Raw genomic sequence first — 23,092 nt, forward strand, 5'->3', positions numbered from 1 at the left:
CTTCAAAGCAGCTTGACGGAATCGGGGAGTACTGACTATTTGTCTCGCCCTCAGTTTAGTGAATTTTACGACCAGAAAATTATTCGATCAGGATCCCTTCTACAAGATGTGTAGTACAGGTGATTTCTGAACTTGACGATATGGAGACCGACCAGTAGACCTACCAACAACGTGTACCTGCGGGAAATTCACCCAAGGCTATTGCTATCCTCTTCAGTGGCTGTTGTTTTTTAGTAAAAATATGTTCACTTCTCTCAACATACTCCTGCATGGCAGCAAGAAGGTGCGCTATGGAATTCAACGCCACAATCTTCGCCCAGCTGTGGATGAAGCATGGTCAAGTCATGGCAGTACATATACTTGAAACAGATGAGAAATTGAAGTTCATTTGTGATGGGAAGTTTGACAGCCCCAGTGACCGAGTCCAGCATTGTCTTTTGCCGTGGCACGAGTTGCTGAAGAATCCGAGATGGTCTTGGAACTATGCACATGGATACTACCAGAAATAATGGTGGCATAAACCATTGTGGAATGGGACAGCTCACGGAGAATACTGGAATAGCTCAAGTATCTCTAAGTGATTGTAAATCCTGTTCTGGCTGATAGCTTCGGCCTGCTGCGCCCATCCATGTACAATGATGGGAACATGCATTTCTGTTTTCTACATATTTGCTGGCTACTGTACTGTGGTATTACAGTTGCAGGTCCCTTATATAAAATATATGTTCAACCCCCTCCCACATTATAAATATGAACTAACAATTTCACTGTTGGACTCGCAGGCAGCTAGAGAGCAAAGGATTAATTTATAGCAAAGAAAAGGACCAGGGAACTACAAGTAAATTAGTTACGCTATAATGTCCACGAACAATTTCACTGTATTTGAAATAATTTTGTTTGATACCCTGAGAACTCTGAAACTTTGGAGCACTGTGGATTATATGTAGATACAACATTTATAGAAGGAAAAGTGGAATAATTTCTAACACATTGTTCAAATAATTATAGCACTGAATTGTTGAGATTGTGAGCACATTCCAATCAGCACTCTACATATTTATAAGCGGTGGAAATCGTTAGGAATAGGTCGTGAGTTGTCAGAGTGCTCCAGTATATGAGAGAATGTTTTGTTTGTCTAATCGACGGCTCGTTTGAAGCCAGAGTTGTTTGAACTTGTTTCAGTCGACTTGATTCTAGATAGTAGTCGAAGGAGTACTATGAAGTACACACCACACGTAGTCCGTAAGGTATCTCGTGAGAATTCTGTCGGTACACATCAGGTATCAGCTTGGAAAGATGGATCCTCTCTGTTTCTTGAAAGCCTGTATAATTGGACTGTGGCTCCAGCGATTCCCTTCTCAGAGCAGATACCATACCCAATACGGTCAATGCATATTGGACAGACCTGTATGCACAACAGAAATAGTGGAGAGAAATCTCTCAGCTCATGAACACGTCAGTGAAGTTTGAACTGCCGTTGTTTGTGGCCATCAGTATAAACCTATCGACTATAAGAATAATGTGCAAACAAACTTCTATAACCACAGCTGGGGCCATGGAATTATAAACTTAGGGAATTGCCAATTCTGGTCTGAGTTGCGTTCGAAGCCTGCAATTCATGATGGCTATCGTATGTTGCATTGACCAGAGATCATATCATAAAACTTCCATGCCACATTGAAACACGCACCACTTTCGAGTACTTAGGTATCCCCCACCAAATGGGCATTCGTTCTCGGGGTGGCAGGCGTCACTATTTGTTATGCCTGGATCAGATTTCATTGACCCCAACTGTCATGAAGAATCATTTTTACTTAAACTCGATTTCAGTACAAGTTGTAGAACTGCAGAATCAATTTCGTTGTATTTGGGCAACCATTTCACTACAAACGCTCTATTGGGAAAATAGAATTTTTTTATAAAATACATGTCCAAATTCCACATCTACCCAAATCGGAATACTTGATCACGTATTCAGTACTACACGGAATGTTTAGAAAACGCCAGGGAATAGGAATTTGCTAACGAGAACTCCAGGCCAGGGTACTAGCATACGAACAAAACAAGATAAAAACTCACCAGTGTACTTGTAGTAATTCATGTCGGTGTAATATTCATAATAAGCAACGAGGCACCCTCCGATTTGGTCAAGCTGCTTTGAAGTCTGGTTGTTCAGGTGATACAAACGGGCTCCCCGTTGTTACTTCCAGCAGCTTCACTCTCCCTGCGACAGCGGCTATCAGCCTCTCTCTCCATCGTCAACGATTCAACATTCTACATTTATCAGCACTGCACTGGGTGAATATGTCTCAAGACGAATTTAGCGGATCAACAACGCTTTGCTGGAGATAAATTCTCCTCTGGAGGACCTTGAGGGTACCTGGAAGGGTATAGAAGACGGGATCGCTCACGACGTTGAGAGAACATAGAAAGCAACCTCCTCTTCGATTGAAAATTGGCCAAAAAGTATGTGAAATGTATGTGCGCAGACGCATTTCCACTGGCAAGCTAATCCCTCATTACGTCATCAGCGCTCGCTCGGCGAAATTCAAAAGTCGTCTTCCTGCTCGACTCGATCGCTTCTGGAGACTCGTTCTTGTTCGAGGGGTCTTCTCTTTTACCTACCTTCGTCTTGGCATCGAAAACTCGGCGTCGAAAATGAAGCCGGAGTGCCCCTTTAATAATGGCGGTAGTCTGATGGTCCCTGATGGAGTAGCCGGATTACTTCATGCGTTCGCCCTTCAGATCCAATCTCTACACAGTCTAGCACTTGTTGTTTTAGCAAGAGTCCATAACCCAGTATGGACTCTTGGTTTTTTAGTCGTAGACTCTACTGACTCTACTAGTACTACCGGGGAGCATAGATCTGCGACTCCCCAATTATACATGTGCAATCATGTAGATCTACACCAATGTCATCATCGTCATGGCATGATCTCTGCCCCAATAATGCAATATCGTGGAGTCTGCTAGAGAAGGCGAAGATGTGAAGAATCGCTTCTCCACCACTCGCTGATTGTCGACAACTTGAACTCGGCCGACAAGATATGCTCGCGCAGGAGACAACAGAAGCAGCAACAGCAATAAGGATGTGTGCCGGGTCCGTGGCTGTGAGAAGGACACAAGTCATGTACTTTAGACTGACACACATTCTCTAAACTCTCTGTTGGCAGTGTTGCAGTGGCAAAAGGTGGTCTCAGTGGGTGGCCAATATGGTTTCATTCACAAATGGCTGACTTGAACCCGAAGTGAAACACTCCAAACAGAAGAGAAAGTCACACGATCGTACATGTACATACCGGTATGTCATCAGGGAGCCCTACACATAATACTAATAGTGTTGTTGTACATATTTTCAAGAGTATACAGCCATGTATAACCCCCAGAGGGGGGGGGGGTATTATCTTTATTTGAGGGATGACCTTGATATTATGTAACGTAGGACGTTTTTGCAGAAGACTTTCACGGAGGCATCGAGTCTGTAATTTGTTCCAGGCTACAGGTACGCCGAAGAGAAGAGATTGTCTCTAAAAAAAAGAAATGTTACCAGTCCGAGGCCAAGTGATAGAGGAAGGGTGTCAGCAGCTACACGAGGTGTTGAAGCCAACCGGCTCAATAGTACTAATGGACAACAATAGCAACGGACACCGTCACAGGATGAAACAAAGCATGCAGAGAATACAGTCAGTAGTAGAAATGTAGTGTGTGTCAACTCACCATTTCACAATGCAGACATTCCATATTGATTCATTCGTGTTGGTAGTCCGGGCCCTAGCCTAGGCTAGGGTATACTTCAAGTATAAAAATTACGATCATGTACATGTACATGTACGCGTTGGCAGTCCCCTAGGAGATATACGCGATAATACTTACTTTAAAATGTATTACTATTACCAGTATTACTAGTACTACTAGCCCTACATGGTTCAGGCATGCATGCCTATCAGTATCAGAGGGGGGGGGGGGGGGGGTATCATGATTCTGTTGCTGTCAATCATGTACATGTACCAGTACTGCAGTAGATCATTATTATTCTTGCAGTCTTGGAGTCTTGTTATCACCATGCATATCCATGTGATCACCCACACGTACAGACACACTCCGTGTGCAAATGTCACAACGACAACAAACAGGTTACATCGTAACATGGACATGGTGCAACCCACTTGGCGAAGTGCACAGTTGCAGCATCTCACATGATTGTGTGTCAGGGGTAAGAGTTACTAAGAGTAAGACTCACCCTATATATGGCCTACACTACAGGCTACACTCATCGTGTAGATCTGCCATTACATCATGTACATGGTGTAGACTGAACCTACCTAACTCTGTTACTTCCTAGGCTAGTCCTAGGCCTTGTTAGTTGTGGTAAGTAGATGACTGTAGTCTACTAGTAGTAGTACTAGTATTGTAGTAGGTCTACTATCTGTGTAATGTGCATACCGGCCCGGGACATTTGCTCCGAAGCGCGGTCGATCGGTCGGCCACACAACTGCCGTGAAATGACCCTGAGCGCAAATGAGGTGTGAAGAGAGGGCAGCTCACACCCACTGTGACCGAGGCTAGAGCCGCTAGACGCAAAGAAAGTGGCCAGCACTCCCAGCACTGCAGCAGGCGCGAGCCGCGAGCGGGCGAAACATGGCACATCTTTCAGACAGTTCTGCTTCCGATCGATGATCGCCGAGTCGCAGGATCTAGGAAGCGCCGGGCCTTGCATGGATCAACGCGATGTGCCACGAAAGCCTAGAAACACGATTGAAATAGCGAAAGGAGAATCGGGGCAGATGGCGATGTATTCGAGTGGACTAGTCTTCAGTTGAGCGCTCCCGTCACATCCTGAAACCTAGTAAATCAGCAGAGTAGGTGCTGGAATGCTGAGCAGGGTGCTTTCTCCCTCTGTGCTATGGTTGAGCTGGTTCTTCTCTCCTTTGCTTGGCTCGCTGCGGACTAAAACCGGCAGTGCCCGGATTTCGGTCGATGTCAAACTAACCCTTTGCTTGCTAGATTATAGGTCAGGCGGAAAGAAACCACTTCTTCTTCCGTACAAGTGCTCTCGACCATCATCAAGTCGGGAAGCGCTGCAAGGGCTTCGATTTGTAGGTCGCTGATCGTAGATCTACACGTGGATGTGGTGGGTGGTGACGGCTAGCTAGCTTGACCTTGGATCACGTTCTGGTTCTCAGAGTGCGTAGTACAAGTTGTAGCTATTATTATGGATAAAAAGTTTGTACGCTCCCGTAGCGTCAGGTATCGCTCTGCTGCCAGATCAAGGGCCACACAGAGTGTGTGTTTGGAAAAAAGCAAAGTTGATTTGCAAGATGCGGACAAGAATCTCCCAGCCATGTCGAATGTGGTGGCCAGCGAGGGAGGATCGTTGTCGTCTGCAGGCTTCATCAGTGATATGATAGACTCTGATGGTTCAGCGCTGGACAGACTTCGTGCCGAATTACAAGAAGCCTGCATAGAAAGGCTCAAGGCTGCCGAGTACGGTTTAGTTTTGTTGGATGAAAAGAATTTTCTGCAGCAGGAAGTTGACCGACTGGAAGTGCAGCACGAGGAAAGCCGACAGGAGGTTGATAATTTAAACCAGGTATGCTCGTATTGAAGTTTGTCGAATTGGTTTTGATTTGAGGGGCCCTGCGCTGCCCTGAGAAGGCGACGTGCTGGCCGGGTCCCCTCGATATCGAAACCAGGTTCAATTATAAATTTATACTAATAGTAATTGATTGTCACACATGCTGAACCCTGGCAGCTCACTTCCCTGACTGTTTACAATTACACATTATTGATTGTCACTTTTGAGTTCACAGTACATGACTGTACACGTGTACGTATATCTGCGTGTGCGCATTGTGTATCCACATGGAAGTCTAGTACTTAGTAGTACTACTACAAAAGTAGTACTAGGTACATGGTACATACACATGCATGATGCAGGGATCGTACAACTCTAATTTTACATTGAGTGGTGCATGGGGCACATGCTCGTCTGAGACTTCTTGTGTCCTGGTACAGATCACTTCAAGATCACTTGCACCATTTTGAAATAGAAAGGCATTACTGTGGATCTACAGTCATGTAGATCTACTAGAACTATTGGACTAATATACACTTGTTTGGCTTAGCATAGAGGCGATACATCAGCTATAAACGACAGCATTGTTATGTCCCGTGGAGGTACAATACTGATGTTTTTCACCGTAGTCGAAATTGCTACATTTGAAGGAGGATTGCAGTCAGTGGCAGAACATTCCAACCCACCGCTGAGGTCGGCTGACAAGGCAATGTGGCCCCGTGCTCCGTCTAAACCAAGGAGATCATCCAACGCGCTACGGTAACTACGATATTGACCAGTGACCGTACCACTAGAGACCATTAGCAAACGAGTAACTTGGTTAGAGTCCCGTCCTGACCACGCGAAACACTCTCGTGTTTGACGAGTTCGGATGGGTCGACTCGTCATAGTAGTAGTAGTAGTAGTAGTAGTAGTAGTAGTAGTAGTAGTAGTAGTAGTAGTAGTAGTAGTAGTAGTAGTAGTAGTAGTAGTAGTAGTAGTAGTAGTAGTAGTAGTAGTAGTAGTAGTAGTAGTAGTAGTAGTAGTAGTAGTAGTAGTAGTAGTAGTAGTAGTAGTAGTAGTAGTAGTAGTAGTAGTAGTAGTAGTAGTAGTAGTAGTAGTAGTAGTAGTAGTAGTAGTAGTAGTAGTAGTAGTAGTAGTAGTAGTAGTAGTAGTAGTAGTAGTAGTAGTAGTAGTAGTAGTAGTAGTAGTAGTAGTAGTAGTAGTAGTAGTAGTAGTAGTAGTAGTAGTAGTAGTAGTAGTAGTAGTAGTAGTAGTAGTAGTAGTAGTAGTAGTAGTAGTAGTAGTAGTAGTAGTAGTAGTAGTAGTAGTAGTAGTAGTAGTAGTAGTAGTAGTAGTAGTAGTAGTAGTAGTAGTAGTAGTAGTAGTAGTAGTAGTAGTAGTAGTAGTAGTAGTAGTAGTAGTAGTAGTAGTAGTAGTAGTAGTAGTAGTAGTAGTAGTAGTAGTAGTAGTAGTAGTAGTAGTAGTAGTAGTAGTAGTAGTAGTAGTAGTAGTAGTAGTAGTAGTAGTAGTAGTAGTAGTAGTAGTAGTAGTAGTAGTAGTAGTAGTAGTAGTAGTAGTAGTAGTAGTAGTAGTAGTAGTAGTAGTAGTAGTAGTAGTAGTAGTAGTAGTAGTAGTAGTAGTAGTAGTAGTAGTAGTAGTAGTAGTAGTAGTAGTAGTAGTAGTAGTAGTAGTAGTAGTAGTAGTAGTAGTAGTAGTAGTAGTAGTAGTAGTAGTAGTAGTAGTAGTAGTAGTAGTAGTAGTAGTAGTAGTAGTAGTAGTAGTAGTAGTAGTAGTAGTAGTAGTAGTAGTAGTAGTAGTAGTAGTAGTAGTAGTAGTAGTAGTAGTAGTAGTAGTAGTAGTAGTAGTAGTAGTAGTAGTAGTAGTAGTAGTAGTAGTAGTAGTAGTAGTAGTAGTAGTAGTAGTAGTAGTAGTAGTAGTAGTTTTTTTGCCATGACCGCAACAAGTGGGTTTTGGTCCAGTACAGTCTGTATCGGCTATAGAGTGACCGGATATAAGAATATATCGGCTACAGTGATATTGGTACGAAATATCGAAAGCAAAACGTATTTTATCCAGTAAAAATATCACTATAAGTATAGATTATAGACCGGTTAGGAGGTCTATACAGGATATATAGACCGAGTAAAAGACCGAGGTCCCCCGAGGTCTTTTACGAGGTCTATATATCCTGTATAGACCAACTATGAGGTCTATAATCTATTTATCGTGTTCTCCACGCAATAGTTTCTCTTCATATACGACATATCCTTGTAATTCTAGTATTATACTATAGCCTATACCGCATTGTACTGCATTGAAAGTCAAGATCATTGTTTAAACTAGGTTCAGCATCGGTAGCACAGTGGCTGGGTGGTAAGGAAGAGTGACTGAGATTCACAAGGTTGTGGGTTCAAATCCCATCTTGTGTATTTCTGCTTTCTTCAAAAATTTCTTTTTCTAAGTTGGAGAGAAAATTTCTAAGTCCAAGAAGTTCTAAGGAGTCAAATATAAGTAGTCAAATATATCGTGTATTTGACTAAGCAGTCAAATACGCGATATATTTGACCGCTTAGGTATCAGGGAAATTAGTGGGGTCAAGTACTAAGAAGGCGATAATCAATATTATCGGATGTAATGATATATCGGATATTATGATGGCAACAAAGAATCAAAACATACATAACGCACTATATTATTATCGGCTATAGTGATAACTTTAAAATACATGTAGTAATAAGGGGCCTTCCGTAAATACCGATATTTATTTAGAAACGAAAACTAGTCGTTTCTCTTCAACCCCCTCCTGAGAAACGAACATATACAAATGGTACGCAGTATCGATATTTTTGGGTCTTTTTTCTGGACATGCTCACACACGCAAAATGTACATCGATATTTTTTGAGAAACGAACTGGAGCTCAACCCCCTCCCTCCTAAACGACTAGTTTTCGTTTCTAAATAAATATCTATATTTACGGATGGCCCCTAATATCAAAGGCCCTATTTTTTTACTTTCTTCACGTTGCTTATTTTTATATTGATACATGTACATGTACATAACAGAATTTTTTATGGAAATGCGGGCACTGTCAACTATGCAGCATGCTCATTTGTCAAAACGCCATGCTGGAAGTATTTCCTTGCCTTTCATGTGTCGATCGAAAAAAAATCGTTCGTATCACATTATAGTGATGCATTGGTTATAGTGATAAAATCACGGAAATCAAAAGGGTACGCTATAGCCCATACAGACTGTACTTGCAATTTCTACCATGATATGGAGAATAGCACCGTAAATCGCGCCTCTTTTGGTGTTCAAGTTGTGACTGTTCTCAAATTTCGAAATGTTTCATGTACTCTAGTTGGAATGAAGTATCTGTATTATTTTTGTATTCTGTTCTGGCTACGTTTGTAATGGGGGGGGGGGGGGGAGGAGTGCCCTTATCAATATTTTAAGGAGAACATCTGTAACAAAGACCAATCGACCATAGATCTTCTGATAATGTGTGGCACTGGTGTGGGAGTATCACATCTACCTGCTGAACTGCGGAGCATTGACGTTGGTAGTGTAGTATCCCTGCCCGACCAATACGGAAGTAGTACGGAACTAATACGGAGCTTTGCCTGATGTATATTTAGTGTATCTCCGTATGTAAGCGTACGGCGTCTGCTGCATAAAAAGCGGCTGCGCATTTCTGTTTAGATGAAGATTTTATAGCGACGACAAAGCTAACTCGAAGAAGAAGTAGCCAACCTCTAGGTGTGCACCGGAGAGAAAGCTATTTATTTGCCGCTTCTTCTTTCACTAATAATTATATCCCAGGTGTGTACCTAAGAGAATAATAATAAAAGATTATGTATGTGTACTACAGTGCTGGCAACTGAAATCCGACCCCCTTGGCGGCGCGGCGCGCCGCCAAGGGGGTCGGATTTCAGTTGCCAGCACTGTAGTCGAATTAGAGCATCAGACTCTGCGTTCAGGCATGGAACGTACTTGCATCGCAGAACCATAGTGTGTACTTACATCACAGAACCATAGTGTGTAGCTTGTGACTTACAGCACAGAACCATAGTGTGAACAGCAGTGACAATCAGTTCACCCTATCTATCAACTGTCCTCGTTGTCATCGCGTGACATAGCTTCTGTCTTGCTGCTGCCGGGAATGGCAAAGACGGACATGGCATGGCCTCATCAATCTCCTCGTCCTAGTCCATCGGAGAGGGAATGTGAAGAGCGACGGAGCCGGGATGGAACTTTCCTTCTAGCAGCTGCTTGTTAAGCACCAAGAAGATTGATACGTCAATCGTGAATGTCATCCAGCTATTCTGGACGTTAATCACCAGTCTGCCAGTAGCAGGGAATGCTGTAAAGCGACAAACTTTCGCGGCGCGCAAATTTAGCGTTTTCACAAATTGGACTGGTTCACGATGAGAAACGTTTGCGATTCTATCTCTTCAGTCGGATCTTGGACTGTCTACAATCAATGTACGGAGAGGTTTGCGGCAATTTATATTCACGAATGTGTGATGGTAATTTCAAATTTGGACTTCACGGAGAATTTCAAAGGTTAGGAAATTAGAGGCCGCATGTCACATACTGCTCTTTACTCTCCGAAACTCAACACTTGGAAGCCAGATATGAAAGAAAGAAAAATCATCAGTCACACCACCGGGACTCGAACCAGGGACCTTGCTATTCGCGAGCAATGCTCTAACCAACTGAGCTACAGTATGACTCTTATCCGTGAAGTTAAAGTCCAAATTTGAAATTGCAATTTGTATTTGCTCGCAGTGGACATAGTTTGATGCGCTCTCCATGATATCAAGCGAATCGCCGATGGCCCTCTTGATTGGTGTGAGTTGCCAGTATGATGCAAGCCAGATATTGATTGATCGAAGAAGAATAGTGGATAAGAGTCATACTGTAGCTCAGTTGGTTAGAGCATTGCTCGCGAATAGCAAGGTCCCTGGTTCGAGTCCCGGTGGTATGACTGATGATTTTTTCTTTCTTTCATATCTGGCTTGCAAGTGTTGAGTTTTGGAGAGAAAAGAGCAGTACGTGGCATGTGGCCTCTAATTTCCTAACAATGTGTGATGGCGCGAAAATAGCGAAATTTAATCTCTAGCGAAAGCTTCTCACTTTACAGTAAGGGAGGGAGCTGAGCATCGCCCTCGTCCCTGTACATACAGGAATGTTTGTATGCATTTTATTGTGGTATGGTAGGCTGGCTCACTGTACGAGAGATCAAAAGTACGTAAACCAGAGTATGCTGCTCCTCATCTGTCGTACATGTTTGCTCACACGGCAGGGCTTTTGTTAAGGCCCGGGCAATTGAAGAGAGTACGCAGACAGCTGTATTCCTATTGGTGTATCTACTTTGTGCAGCAACTTCAAGAGAGCCGTTCGGAGAGCTCATACTTCAAGCAGCAGGTGTCATCACTGCGTGAGGATCTTGTGGAGCAATGTGACGAACGTGAGGAGGAGTTGGTTAAAGACTCTCGCAATCTTCTACAGCAGCTTTCTAATGTGAAGCACTCACTCAAGTCGGAGACGGAGCAACGCAGACTCCTAGAGGAAGAGGTAAGCAAGTATCTTGATCCGAATCCTGTGATGTTGGTGGACCCCATGCATACGTGCACGCGTAGACACACATATGCACACACCACACACACATACACACACACACGCACACACGCACACGCACACACTCATACTACTCCTGCCCATCGCTGAAGCGATGATAGCGAACAAACTATGTTAGACATAGCAACTTGTGCTGGGATTACACCATTCAACAGCTTGCAAGGCTGGTGAATTGACCGCCACTATTTTTAGCCTGGTCTACATCACACGGCTGGTTAAAGTGGCTTTTTCTGGCCAGTGAATCCCTATTTTTCAATTTAGTGCACACACATACACACACACACACACACACACACACACACACACACACACACACAAATACACATACGCGCGCAGTGCAGCACCTCTCCGATGTGTTCACTGCAGGCAGCACTTGCTACTGTCATCTAGTCCAATGCTGCACTAGACTAATAGTAGCGCCTGTGCTCACTCCCAATTCACTTTCTGCAGGTGGAGATATTGCGGCAAAATGAACATAACTTAGAGAACAAAGTCATCATTGCCAAGCGACAGTCATCTGAAGAGCTGGAAGAATGTCGCACCCTGAGGATGACGAATGCTGAGTTACGGCAGCAGCTAGGTATCACCAGCCAAACTGCAGTAAGTTGAATTCACCTCTCATCTCTTGCTCTCCCCCCCCCCCCTGGTGCATGTGCCGTACACACTCGAGCTACTTCAAAGTACAGTAAAACCTGTGTTTGCCAGATCCTGTGCCAGGTGGAGCCCGGTATTGACCGGACAAACTTTTCCTGCACCAACGCCCTGTGGATCGAACTTGCATCCCTGGATCCGGTGGAATCCTGCCATATCAGGACGGTTACCGCTGCACCAAGGGTGTCCGGTTAGGGCAGGCTTTACTGTATAGAACTGCTGCAGCCAGCAAATGTTGACTTCTTAGTGCACCACCTGGTGTACTGTCCTGCTTTAGTGCACCACCTGGTGTACTGTCCTACTTTGTACATAATTATATTTGTTTTCAATTTCTCAGTCTTCTTGGACTTGACCCTACCTGTATGCGGAAGACTCGTGTACATGTGTGCCTCGGTGTGTGTGTGTGTGTGTGTGTGTGTGTGTGTGTGTGTGTGTGTGTGTGTGTGTGTGTGTGTGTGTGTGTGTGTGTGTGTGTGTGTGTGTGTGTGTGTACCTGCCACCTTTGTTGGTTTCAGGGTTCGTATACTTTCTATTTGAAGTATACATACCTGTTAACCATGGACCAATTCTGGCTAGAGTAACTCTTGTGTAATCAATGGTGCTACAGTCCATTCATTGAGAACTGGCACCCTAACTTTTTGATGTCCCCCACACATAGTTGTAGATATCGTGAAAGCAACAGTACATCCTGCATTGTGTGACCTGTGCAATTACTCCTAGCCACATTTGAGGCCAGAAATGTCCAAGAACAGGGAAATAGAAATTCAGCCAGGTTTTACAAAATTAGGACAGGTATGCCATGGGAAAATGCATGGAGAAGCAGATCCCAAACCCAGATTTTTGAGGTTTAAAGTGGGTTTTGATCCTCAATTCGGCCCAACTCGGACTTTCGAAAGCCAGCGGGAAAATTTCCGATGAATGGACTGTAGTGAAGCTTATATCAGATCCACTCTGATTTAGCCACCCACACTAGTAGCGAGTATTACCTTCACCGGGGGCAGGGGTAACTGCAGTTGAATCCCGGGGACGGATACCCTGATGCCGTCAATCCTTTTTCTTCACCTTGTCCTCACCTACTTACTGTGGTGTGGTGAGCTCATAAGTGGGATCATTTTCAAGTCCACCCATAGTCTGGGGACTTCAGGGGGTGATGGCTGTTGGGCGGTTCAATTGCCAATTGAGTCCTTTTTCCAAGATTCCTTTTGAGTCTCTCTCTCCTCTCCCAAGGGGGGGGGGGGGGCCACGTGACCAATTTTGGCAGTGAGCAAGTACAAGTGTGTGTGTGTGTGTGTGTGTGTATGTGTGTGTGTGTGTGTGTGTGTGTGTGGTGTGTGGTGTGTGGTGTGTGGTGTGTGTGTGTCCCATATGGTGCAGTGGTATGTGCAGACGATTTCCAATCGAGAGGTTTTGGGTTCAATTCCCGACGATTATGGTCGCACACGTCTTTCTTCTCTTTCTCATTCTCCTAGCTCTTCTTTCGTTCTCCTGGGTGGTTGCCAACAGCCAGTGCATGCCAAAGTATGTGGTGTGGCGTGTGTGTGCGCAACTTTGAACTGTTGAGTGGGAGAGCTTGTATAGCCACGCACAAATACGTCTTGGTAACTCAAATATGGAGTGGTTCCGGTTCACGGAACGACATTGCACTTGTTACTTGAAAGGATTAGGTGACTTGAAAAGGAGTGTCACCAGAAAACCTTATTTGAGACAAGTTGAGACAAGTAGAGACAAGTGAAGCATGCAAAAGGGAAAAGGCAGCAAAAAAGGAGCCACAGGCTCGCTGCGCATGCTCCGGGCTGAGAGCTGCAAAACGGTGCACGCGATGCGTGCAGCAAGACATCAGCATGACGTCAACATGATGTAACACATAAACAAATAAAGACATAATAATGAGCGTAACGCGGATTCGTGATGCATATTCACGACACTCCCCGGGCATTGGCCGGAGAACAGAATTAACCATAATTAATAACAAGGAGAAATTTCACACGAAACATGTGGAAAGATATTACTGAAGAGCATAAAGAATGCGAGAGCAATGAGAGTGAGCGAGCGAGAGAGAGAGAGAGAGAGAGAGAGAGAGAGAGAGAGAGAGAGAGAGAGAGAGGGGGGGAGAGAGAGAGAGAGAGAGAGTTAAACACGGCCATCGGCGATCAAATCCTGCAAGTTGGACTGAAACTTGCTGGCAGCGGCTCGTGTCGGTCTTCGTACGACTGCAACGGGAGTGCTAGTCTTCTGAGCTGGGGTAGCTGAGGATTCCGAGGTACTGCTGGTCTCCTGAGCTGGGGTACCTGGGGATTCCGAGGTACTGCTGGTCTCAAGCGGACACAGTAAGCTTACTGGCCGCTTGATGGTACGTTTGTCCGAAGTGAGGACGGTGGCGGAGCGGATGTTGCCATCGCTGCTGGTGTGGACTTCTTGGATTCGTCCAAGGCGCCAGTGGCCGCGAGGCAATTCCTCCTTGATGAGGACAACGTCAGCAGGCTTCGGAAACGTTGAGGATCGAGTCCTTGACTGCTTGAATGATGACGTGTGGGCTTCTCGCAGACTGAGGAGGTACTCGTTCCTCCAGGCAAGCCAGAACTGATCAAGATGTCGTTAACCCTTCTTCCAAAGGTCCAACAGGCTGTCTGCAGAGGAATTGATAGGCTGGTAATCCGGGTCGGTCGGGTCGTTGCTGACCGTGAAGAACCCCTGTGTGGCAGACAGGCTGATAAAATGACCAGGCGTCAGGACTGTGCACTGTTCTTCGTCAACATAGACTAGCGGCCGAGAATTGACGACAGACTCAACTTCTGGCAGGAGAGTGGCGAGTTGGCTGGTTGTGAGGAGGCGTCTCCCAATGGTCTTGCGCATAGAACGCTTGACAATACCCACAAGCCTTTCATACATTCCACCCATCCACGGAGAGTTGGCAACGATGAAGTGCCACTGGATTTGATGGCGGCTAATGTAGGACGTAACACTGGTGTCCACCACAATGTTGCTCCAGGCAATGTCAAGAGCGGACTTGGCCAGCTTAAATTGGGGAGCGTTGTCAGACACAACTAGCTCTGGCGTGCCACGGCGGGCGACGAAACGTCTCAATGCGAGCAGAAACTCGGCAGCTGTCATGTCGTGGACTGGCTCCAAATGAACAGCTCTGGTCACCATGCACGTGATCAGGCAGACCCATGCCTTAGCGGTTTCTGACTGTGTACGGACGAGGACTGGGCCAAAGTAGTCCAGGCCGATGTGTGAGAATGGTCGCGCTTGGGTCACTCTGGTAGAAGGTAGCGGACTCATCTGAGGTGTCTTGTATGGCGCGCCTTCGTAGTGAATGCACGTCTGACAGCGGTGCACGAGGGCCTTTACAGCTGATCTGCCTTTCGGGATCCAAAACTGATATCGGACACGGGATAGTGTGTGCGCTACGCCGCCATGCATGACCTTGAGGTGGCAATCACGTATGATCAGGTTGGCAATGGCGTGTTCCTTGGAGATCAGGACGGGAAACCTCGATTTGGAGCAGAGGTCAGCATTCTCCAGTCTTCCACGGCATCTCAGTACTCCGTTGTCGAGCACTAAGTTGAGCTTAGTTGCCAGCGGATGTTGCTTCCCACTGGACAGAGCGGTGATAACATCTGCATAGTGTGCAGACTGGCTGTGGCTGATCCAGACTTGCTCTGCTGCTTCGATTTCTCTAGGCGTGAGAGGTCCAGATGGAGTTGGTTTCTTCCGCAGCCTACAGAGGAAACGAAAGCAAAGTGCAGACACACGCACTAAAGAGTCGAACGACGAGAAGTCGTTCACAACAATGCCATATGGGAATACATCAGATTTTTTATTGGTCTGTGAACCCTGACCAAATGGCTGACCCCCCGACCCCTTTGAGGTGACTTCCGGAGGACCCTCCGCCAGCGCAACAGTGACGGTTGCTGCAGTGGTGCCTTCAATCGGCAGGCTGGGGCCGTTCCACCAGGTGTCGCATTTTAACAAGGTTGCGGCGCTCAATCCACGGGATGGCAGGTCGGCTGGATTCAGCTTTGTCGGGACGTAGTGGTGGAGAACGTCTGGAACGGCTGCGATGGCGTTGACGCGGTTCTGCTCAAAGACGGGGAGCTTCGTGGACTTGAGCCAATGGAGTACAGTCGTTGAGTCGGTGTACAGATGAGTGGCTTGGAACTGGATGTCCAGTTGCTTGCGTAGGTACACGATAAGGCGAGATCCTAGGCTTGCCGCCATCAACTCTAACCGTGGGATCGTTTGACCCTTGATGGGAGAGACCTTCGTCTTGCTGAAGATAATATGGCGCTGACTCTTATCACCGACAGTGCTTTCCAAGTACGCAACGGCAGCATAGGCGATCGCTGACGCATCGCAGAAGATGTGCAACTGATACGACGGGCTCTTACATGTGGGTACACCGACGTAGCGTAAGATCGGATAGCTGCTAGACTCGTCAAGGTCGGCGGCTATTGGGTGCCAGCGACTGAGGACGTCGGAGGGCAGTGGGTCATCCCATGACACAGCAAGCTTCCAGATATCTTGCATAAGAACCTTCGCTCTGATGGACACGGGGGCGAACAAGCCAAGCGGGTCGAAGAAGCGAGACAGTGCCTGTAGAACCTGGCGCTTCGTAGTGACAACAAGGTTAGCTGCATTAGGCGACTGTACGGACAAGACGTCCTCTCTGGGGTCCCAATGGAGACCAAGGCATTTCTCGCGAGTGCTTCTTGAGCGATCGTGTTCTGGGATCTTGTCCAAAACCTCGGAAGAGTTTGATGCCCACTCTCTAAGGTTCATGCTGATTGCGGAGAACGTCGCCTTTGCTGATTGATAGTGAGCGACAGCATCGTTGATGGTGTCCTTGCCCAGGATGATGTTGTCTACGTACGTGTTTCGGAGAATGTCGTCTGTCTCCGGTGAACAGGTCTGCGTGAGGTGGTACTTGATCGTTGCAGACAGCAAGAAAGGGCTGGAAACAACACCGAAAGGGACTCTACAGAAACGCAGAGTTTGGAGATTACTGTAGTTGACTGGTTGGTTGGGGTCATCCAACCACAAGAAACGAGTGACATCACGATCGGCTACGTTCAAATTCATCTGTAAGAACGCTTTCTCGATGTCACTACAGACGGCAATAGGGTGCATGCGGAAACGCAGGAGAATGCCGCAGAGATCAGGGATCATGCACGGCCCAGGGTACAGACAATCATTGAGACTGGGCGAAGTCTTCGATACACGAGCGGATGCGTCGTACACGACACGGATCTTAGTGGTGCTGCTGGACAGCTTGAGCACACAGTGATGTGGTAAGTAGTGTATTGGATGCGAGTTGTCTCTCTGGCTGGGACAAGCAACGCGTTCGATGATACCAAGTGACAGTTGCTCTTCAAGTACCTTGCTGTACTTGACGAAGGTATCAGGCTCGTGACGGAGACGTTTAATGAGTGACTTCAAACGTCCGAAAGCAAGTGGAAAGTTGTTTTCCAAAGGCGGATGTTGTTGTCGCCAAGGCCACCCGACGGTGTACCGTCCGTCCTCAAACACGACTGATTGGAGAAAGTCGTCATACGCATGATCGTTGCTGGGGCGTGTCGCACTGAGAGAGTCGAAATCTTCAACAGCCCAGAAGCGCTCAAGGTCAAACGAGGGATCTTCACGTCGATGACTTGCTACGGCTAAGGTGGTGTTGCTCTCGATTACCGAACAGGCGTGCTCAGTTGCTACTGTGCCGGCGCAAACGAAACCAAGTGACGAGTCCAACAGCTGCAGGCCATCGGGAAAGGAGATACGGTCTGTGCCCAGGATCTTGTAGTAGTGATCAAGACCAATGAGGATGTCGATACACAGGCGATCGTTGGATGACGTGAGCGGCTCCGCAAGAGGAAGGGTGTTGAGGCTCGGGTGCCTGTTGGTGTCCAAGGGGACGCGCCATATCGGTGAAGTGATTTGGGGAATCACATTGGCGGACAATGGAAGGATAGAGTCATTCTTCAGTTTGAGATTGACCTCAACTCGTGGGTACTGAGACGTGTTCCTCGATGCACTACCGAAAGTAGAGAGGGCAATGTGATCTTGACCTAGAACACTGAGGTTGGCTTTCGCCTGGAGCGCCTGCGTGACGTACGACCGGCAAGAGCCACTATTGAACAGTATACGTGCAGACAGCGTGGTCGGGGTACCGGAAGAGTTGGACACTACATCTGCAACTGCGGTTTGCATGATGACGGACTGGTTGTCGCCTGCGACTGTGGTAATGGCAGGACGTGGCTGGAAAGGTGCCGCGTTGGCACACATTGCGGAGCTTGGGTGTGCACCAAATTTCACGGGACACAAACTGGAGTGATGGTCAGGCTTACGACAATAGAAGCAAGGCTTCTGCAGACTACATGACGAAACACTGTGGCCTGGCCGTAGGCACCGTTGGCACTTGTCGCCGAGGCGTGGTTTCCTTGTTTCAAGTGTGCTATACTTGGAACACATGTCAGAGTAGTGGCTTTCCCTGCAGAAAGCGCAGACTTTCTTTCTTGGCAGTGACTGGCGACTCGACTCGCCGACAAGAAGTACGGACGACTTATGTACGGAAGACGGCTGTTCATGTTTGCTGCTGGCGGCATGACTGGATTGGCGCTCGGCTGTCTCCTGCGCTACTATATACGCACACAGTTTGACTCTCAGCTCGGCGACAGACCATGGATCGATGCCTTTCTGCAACTCAAGTTGCGCAAGCACGTGACGCGGAAGCTTGCTGGTCATCAGTGAAATGAAGATTGGTTGGTCAGTGTCTTCTTCAAGAGCGTTGAGACTGCGTAGGTGTAGTTCTACCGTATCGTACAGCTTACGGAGCGAGGACGGCTTGTTGGTTGCCGGTGGAGTTTCCATCAGGGCGACATGGTGAGCATTAACCTGCACCTGCGTGTTGCCATAACGCTCGTCGAGCAGGCCAAGAGCAACAGCATAATTTGCATCTGACAGAGACAAACCAGAAATGGTGTCGAGTGCATTGTGTGTCACATGCTCCTTTAGGTAGGAAAGCTTCTGTACATCGCTTAATCCAGTGTGTTTGTGTACAGATGCCATGAACATGTCGTGGAAAGACTTCCATTGCAGGATGTCACCGTTGAATTTAGGTAAACCTAACTTTGGTAAATTGACAGTGGACTTGTGAGATGCTTGAGTGGTGAGTGATTCACTATGCTGTTGTAGCAGAGATTGAGTATGTTCCTGTGTTTGACGATGAATGGTGAGTAACTCTTTCATCTGGCTTTGCATTAGCTTGACAACTGAGTCGTCGTCCGATTTGTTAGTACTCGACTCTGGAGAGGTCTGACAATCTGCTGCTGATTTCAGTTGAGAAATTCGGAATTTGAGCTTTTTGATCACGCTCATAGTTTCAAACTGGAAGTCCAGATTATCGTCTGCTTCCTGTTTACAAGCAGCTTCGTCAGAGCTCTCCAGGGCGGAGGAATCAACACAATTTGACAAAAGCTCACAGACCTCATCAAATGCTACGACATCGGACTCTAAAGATGCACATGTTTCACTTAGCTTTTCTGCTGTTGCAGATGAGGGAGCTCCAGACAATAATGCGTTGCCGTCATCGAGGCATTGCTGGATGCTCTTCCGCAGCCGAAGTATCTTGCCGCGATACCGCTTAGTTGATGCCGGATTAGGAGCATCGGCACTCGAAGCCTTTTTTGGTGGCATTCCCGGGTTTCGGCACCAAGTTTGTGCGCAACTTTGAACTGTTGAGTGGGAGAGCTTGTATAGCCACGCACAAATACGTCTTGGTAACTCAAATATGGAGGGGTTCCGGTTCACGGAACGACATTGCACTTGTTACTTGAAAGGATTAGGTGACTTGAAAGGGAGTGTCACCTGAAAACCTTATTTGAGACAAGTTGAGACAAGTAGAGACAAGTGAAGCATGCAAAAGGGAAAAGGCAGCAAAAAAGGAGCCACAGGCTCGCTGCGCATGCTCCGGGCTGAGAGCTGCAAAACGGTGCACGCGATGCGTGCAGCAAGACATCAGCATGACGTCAACATGATGTAACACATAAACAAATAAAGACATAATAATGAGCGTAACGCGGATTCGTGATGCATATTCACGACAGTGTGTGTCAAAAAAAGAATGAAAAAATGGAAAATAGGGATTCACTGGCCAGAAAAAGTCACTTCAATCAGCTGTGTGGCGGATACCAGGCTAAAATTAGTGGCGGTCAATTCATCAGTCTTGCAAGCTGTTGAATGGTGTAATCCCAGCACAAGTTGCTATGTCTAACATGGCTGTTCGCTATCATCGCTTTCGCGATGGGCATGTGTGAGTCTGAGTCTGAGTGTGTGTGCATGTTCGTATGTGCGTCTTTGTGCTGATGTGCATGATTGTATACATGTGCATTTGATGTGGCTCTGTTGTTTCACCTTTTCTTCCTCCCTTGTCCAGGACGATGAGAACAGACGGCTGCGCCAGGAGAATGCCGAACTGGCCGAGCAAGTGCATGCGCTGTGTGAAGAACTCGACAACATACAGGCGGAGACATTGCAGCTCCCTAACGAGCTGGAAAAGCAAGCAGTGACGGCTGAAGATACATCACCAGCTGAAGAAGGCAGCAGCAGCACTACGCATGACGGACTGCCAAGCTCAAGTAGAAGCTCCCAGGATGCGGCTTCTCCTGCTGGTCAGGATCCGCTCTCAGAGACGAATAGTGTTGCGGAGGATTCTCGTAATGGCGATTGTCCACGTCCCGCTCTAAAGAGACAAGTCTCCGGCAGTGTTAAGCAACGCTTACGCCAGCGTACCTCCGTGGAGAGTTCCTATGGCGACTATGCAACTGAAGCCGCGTTTGAGAAGCGCGAGAGAGAACTGCTGCAAGAGGCTAGCCAGCTGAGAGCGGATCTGGTGGCGGCGCGCACCGAAGTCGACGGCATTCGCCAGATGTCGGCCGATACCAAGCTGGCCACGTCGAAGCAGATCGCACGCCTCCAAGAGGAGCTGGAGCTAATGGGCCAGCGAGAGCAGGAGGCGCACCAGCAGAGCAAGGATCACGAAGAACAGGCGAACAGCCGGCAGAAGATGGCCGTGGTGAACGAGGATGTTCTCTCTCATCTCAGCGGCGAGCTGCGTGCACTTAACATGGATTTGGTCAAGGTGAGCCGCGTTGCCTCCTCTCTGGGAGGGGACCTGACGAAGAGGAAGCTGGAGAAGCAGGAGAGCTGCCTGACCGAGAGTGATATCCTGGAGTGTGACTCCAATGTGCAGCTGCTCAATAACATCCGCCGGCAAGTTCGCTCTGTCAAGTCTGCACTGGACTTGGTGGTTATGCAGTCATTGCAGAAGGCCGCTGCCAAAATTGGTCAGGCTAGGCAGGATGCTGACTCCAACCTCTGTGACGAACGAAAGGAAAGCCTGCAGCAGGACCTAAGGCGAGCACAAGATCAGCTGGCTGCCAAAACAGACGAGTCAAGCCAGCTGCGCAACGTATCACTGCTAAAGCTAATGTGGAAAGAGAGCGCGCTGCATTTGAGCAGCAGCTGTCGATGGCAACGCTAAAGATTGGCACACTGGAGAAGCTGATCGAGAAGTTACGCCAGGACAGCCGTGACTTTGTAGAAGAGAGAAGTGCTTTCCAAAGCCGGTAAGAAATGGCTGCTCGTTAACAGGGTTCTGTGAAATGGGTTAACAATACATGTTTGTGGTGGGTGGTAGCAAGATTGCACTGTGATGCACTGTGGGCAAGCAGGATTCAAGCAGATCTGCTGCTGCATTTTTTCTGCAGCTAATTTTTTTAAGAAAAAAAAAGAAGAGCTGCACTTCGTCGCTTTGGCCCACTCATCTGCATCCTCTCCTTTACTTCTGAAGTAGGGCGTGCCTGGCTTGGCGGTTGCACATGTGCTGCTGATATTCTGTTGGTATGGCTGTCTGGACGCAAGCAACGGTGTGTACAATCACCTAGACAACAGTTTGTACGATCACCTAGGCAACAGTTAAAAGAAAATGATTGCCTAGCTAGTCAATGGTTTGTAGGATTGCCTTGTCAGGTCTTCATGCTGTGGTGTTCTGTGTTTTCTGTGTGTCCGGCATCCATTGCAATCCCGTAGGTGCGACGACTTCATTGGCCAACTGGCACAGGGAAAGAAAGAGGCTAGTGCACTGCGCGACGAGGCCAAGTTACTGGACACTATGCTGAACAGAGCTATTGAGCAGAAGCTCGCACTGACCGAGAAATTGGAGAACTATGAATTCGAGGCCCAGCGCAAGAGCATGGTGCAGGCGTCACCAGGGAAAAGCGAGGCGAAGAAGCCTACACGTCAATTGGTGGACTCGAAGTCACCCTTGTCTGCACGTTTGCGCTTCCTGCGTAGAGCCAAGTCTTAAGTGCGGTGGGACTATGGCCTGTGTGCTGTATTGACTACTACATATGGCTGGATCAAATTGTGCAAGAATGCCATAGTTGAACACGACTCAGAAGTGAGATCTTTTTTTTACCAAACACAACTTGAACTTTTTTGGTACATATCTACTTGTCTCTGTCTGGGCTGAGCCCCGATCACTTGAATGTGTATAAGTACAAGGTTCGCTAGGTTGTCCTCTCCAGCTTCATGCAGTAGCTACCAGAGTCGTGATCCTGTGGAGTGCTTTCACCTCCCCCCACCCCCCACACACACACGCACGAACAGCCTTTCGTCAAAATTTTCCTTATTGTCTTCAAGCAGTCGAGCATGGACTGTTTTTCTTACCTGGTCCTCATGAAAATTCTCTTTACCCTATCTATTTTCTGGCCCTGCAATTGCAGCACAGCTTGTGCACTACACGTCTGTTGTCTGACGTTACCCGTCCCCCGACTCTTCTATTTTGTTATTTATCACACCCTCCCTGGCTTGTGCCGCATACCGGTAGCACTACGCACCACACCCTGTCTTCTCATGCACATCACTCTATTATTAGGCTACACTGTTCTGCTTGGCCAGGAAACGTTTGGACTCTTTTACTTTCCTTCCAAGTACACATAGCACTCTCTTCTTGTAGCTTTAGAAAGGGAACTGAGAATATCTGGGAATGTTGTCACTGACTATCTGCATCTGTGCCCTGATCCATAGGCATAGAGGGTGGTGGCGTCCCGGAACCTCCAGCCGAGTCTCACAGTTGTATGTGCCGCACGCAGACCCTGAGAGGATACTATGATTTTGTTGGTCTGTGTATTGCAGGGAGTCGTCAAATACATGGTATTTGACTACTCCCTGGTGTATTGTACAAG

General features: G+C 47.1%; 2 protein-coding genes and 1 long non-coding RNA gene across 3 annotated transcripts; 2 read left to right on the plus strand and 1 right to left on the minus strand.

Moving 5' to 3' along the window:
- Positions 1-787: 787 nt before the first annotated feature.
- Positions 788-2,554, minus strand: LOC135809680 (uncharacterized). The gene is made up of 2 exons (XR_010552224.1): positions 2,080-2,554; positions 788-1,405 (listed from the first exon to the last, which is right to left on the minus strand). It is a non-coding gene; the product is annotated as an uncharacterized LOC135809680 (long non-coding RNA).
- Positions 2,555-4,682: 2,128 nt separating this feature from the next.
- LOC135810498 (protein bicaudal D-like) lies at positions 4,683-22,212 on the plus strand. The gene is made up of 5 exons (XM_065323989.1): positions 4,683-5,590; positions 10,944-11,138; positions 11,652-11,801; positions 20,281-21,377; positions 21,936-22,212. The coding sequence occupies exons 1-5, from the start codon at positions 5,213-5,215 to the stop codon at positions 22,210-22,212; spliced, it is 2,097 nt and encodes a 698-aa protein (XP_065180061.1). The 5' UTR covers positions 4,683-5,212.
- Positions 6,285-9,837, plus strand: LOC135810978 (uncharacterized protein DDB_G0271670-like). The gene is made up of 3 exons (XM_065324347.1): positions 6,285-6,334; positions 6,442-7,520; positions 9,698-9,837. Exons 1-3 carry the CDS (start codon positions 6,285-6,287, stop codon positions 9,835-9,837), a joined length of 1,269 nt encoding a protein of 422 aa, XP_065180419.1.
- Positions 22,213-23,092: the final 880 nt, after the last annotated feature.

Source organism: Sycon ciliatum, chromosome 2, assembly GCF_964019385.1.
Source record: "Sycon ciliatum chromosome 2, ocSycCili1.1, whole genome shotgun sequence".
Taxonomy (NCBI): domain Eukaryota; kingdom Metazoa; phylum Porifera; class Calcarea; order Leucosolenida; family Sycettidae; genus Sycon; species Sycon ciliatum.

Bases quoted from the DNA above. Each gene is read 5' to 3' on its own strand.
- LOC135810498 (XM_065323989.1), top strand. From the start codon at position 5,213: ATGGATAAAAAGTTTGTACGCTCCCGTAGCGTCAGGTATCGCTCTGCT. The intron at 11,139-11,651 runs GTAAGCAAGTAT...CACTTTCTGCAG, and splicing joins GCAGACTCCTAGAGGAAGAG to GTGGAGATATTGCGGCAAAA. The intron at 21,378-21,935 runs GCAACGCTAAAG...GCAATCCCGTAG, and splicing joins TTGAGCAGCAGCTGTCGATG to GTGCGACGACTTCATTGGCC.
- LOC135810978 (XM_065324347.1), top strand. From the start codon at position 6,285: ATGTGGCCCCGTGCTCCGTCTAAACCAAGGAGATCATCCAACGCGCTA. The intron at 6,335-6,441 runs GTAACTACGATA...GTGTTTGACGAG, and splicing joins AGATCATCCAACGCGCTACG to TTCGGATGGGTCGACTCGTC. The intron at 7,521-9,697 runs GTGGGTTTTGGT...CGCGTGACATAG, and splicing joins TTTTGCCATGACCGCAACAA to CTTCTGTCTTGCTGCTGCCG.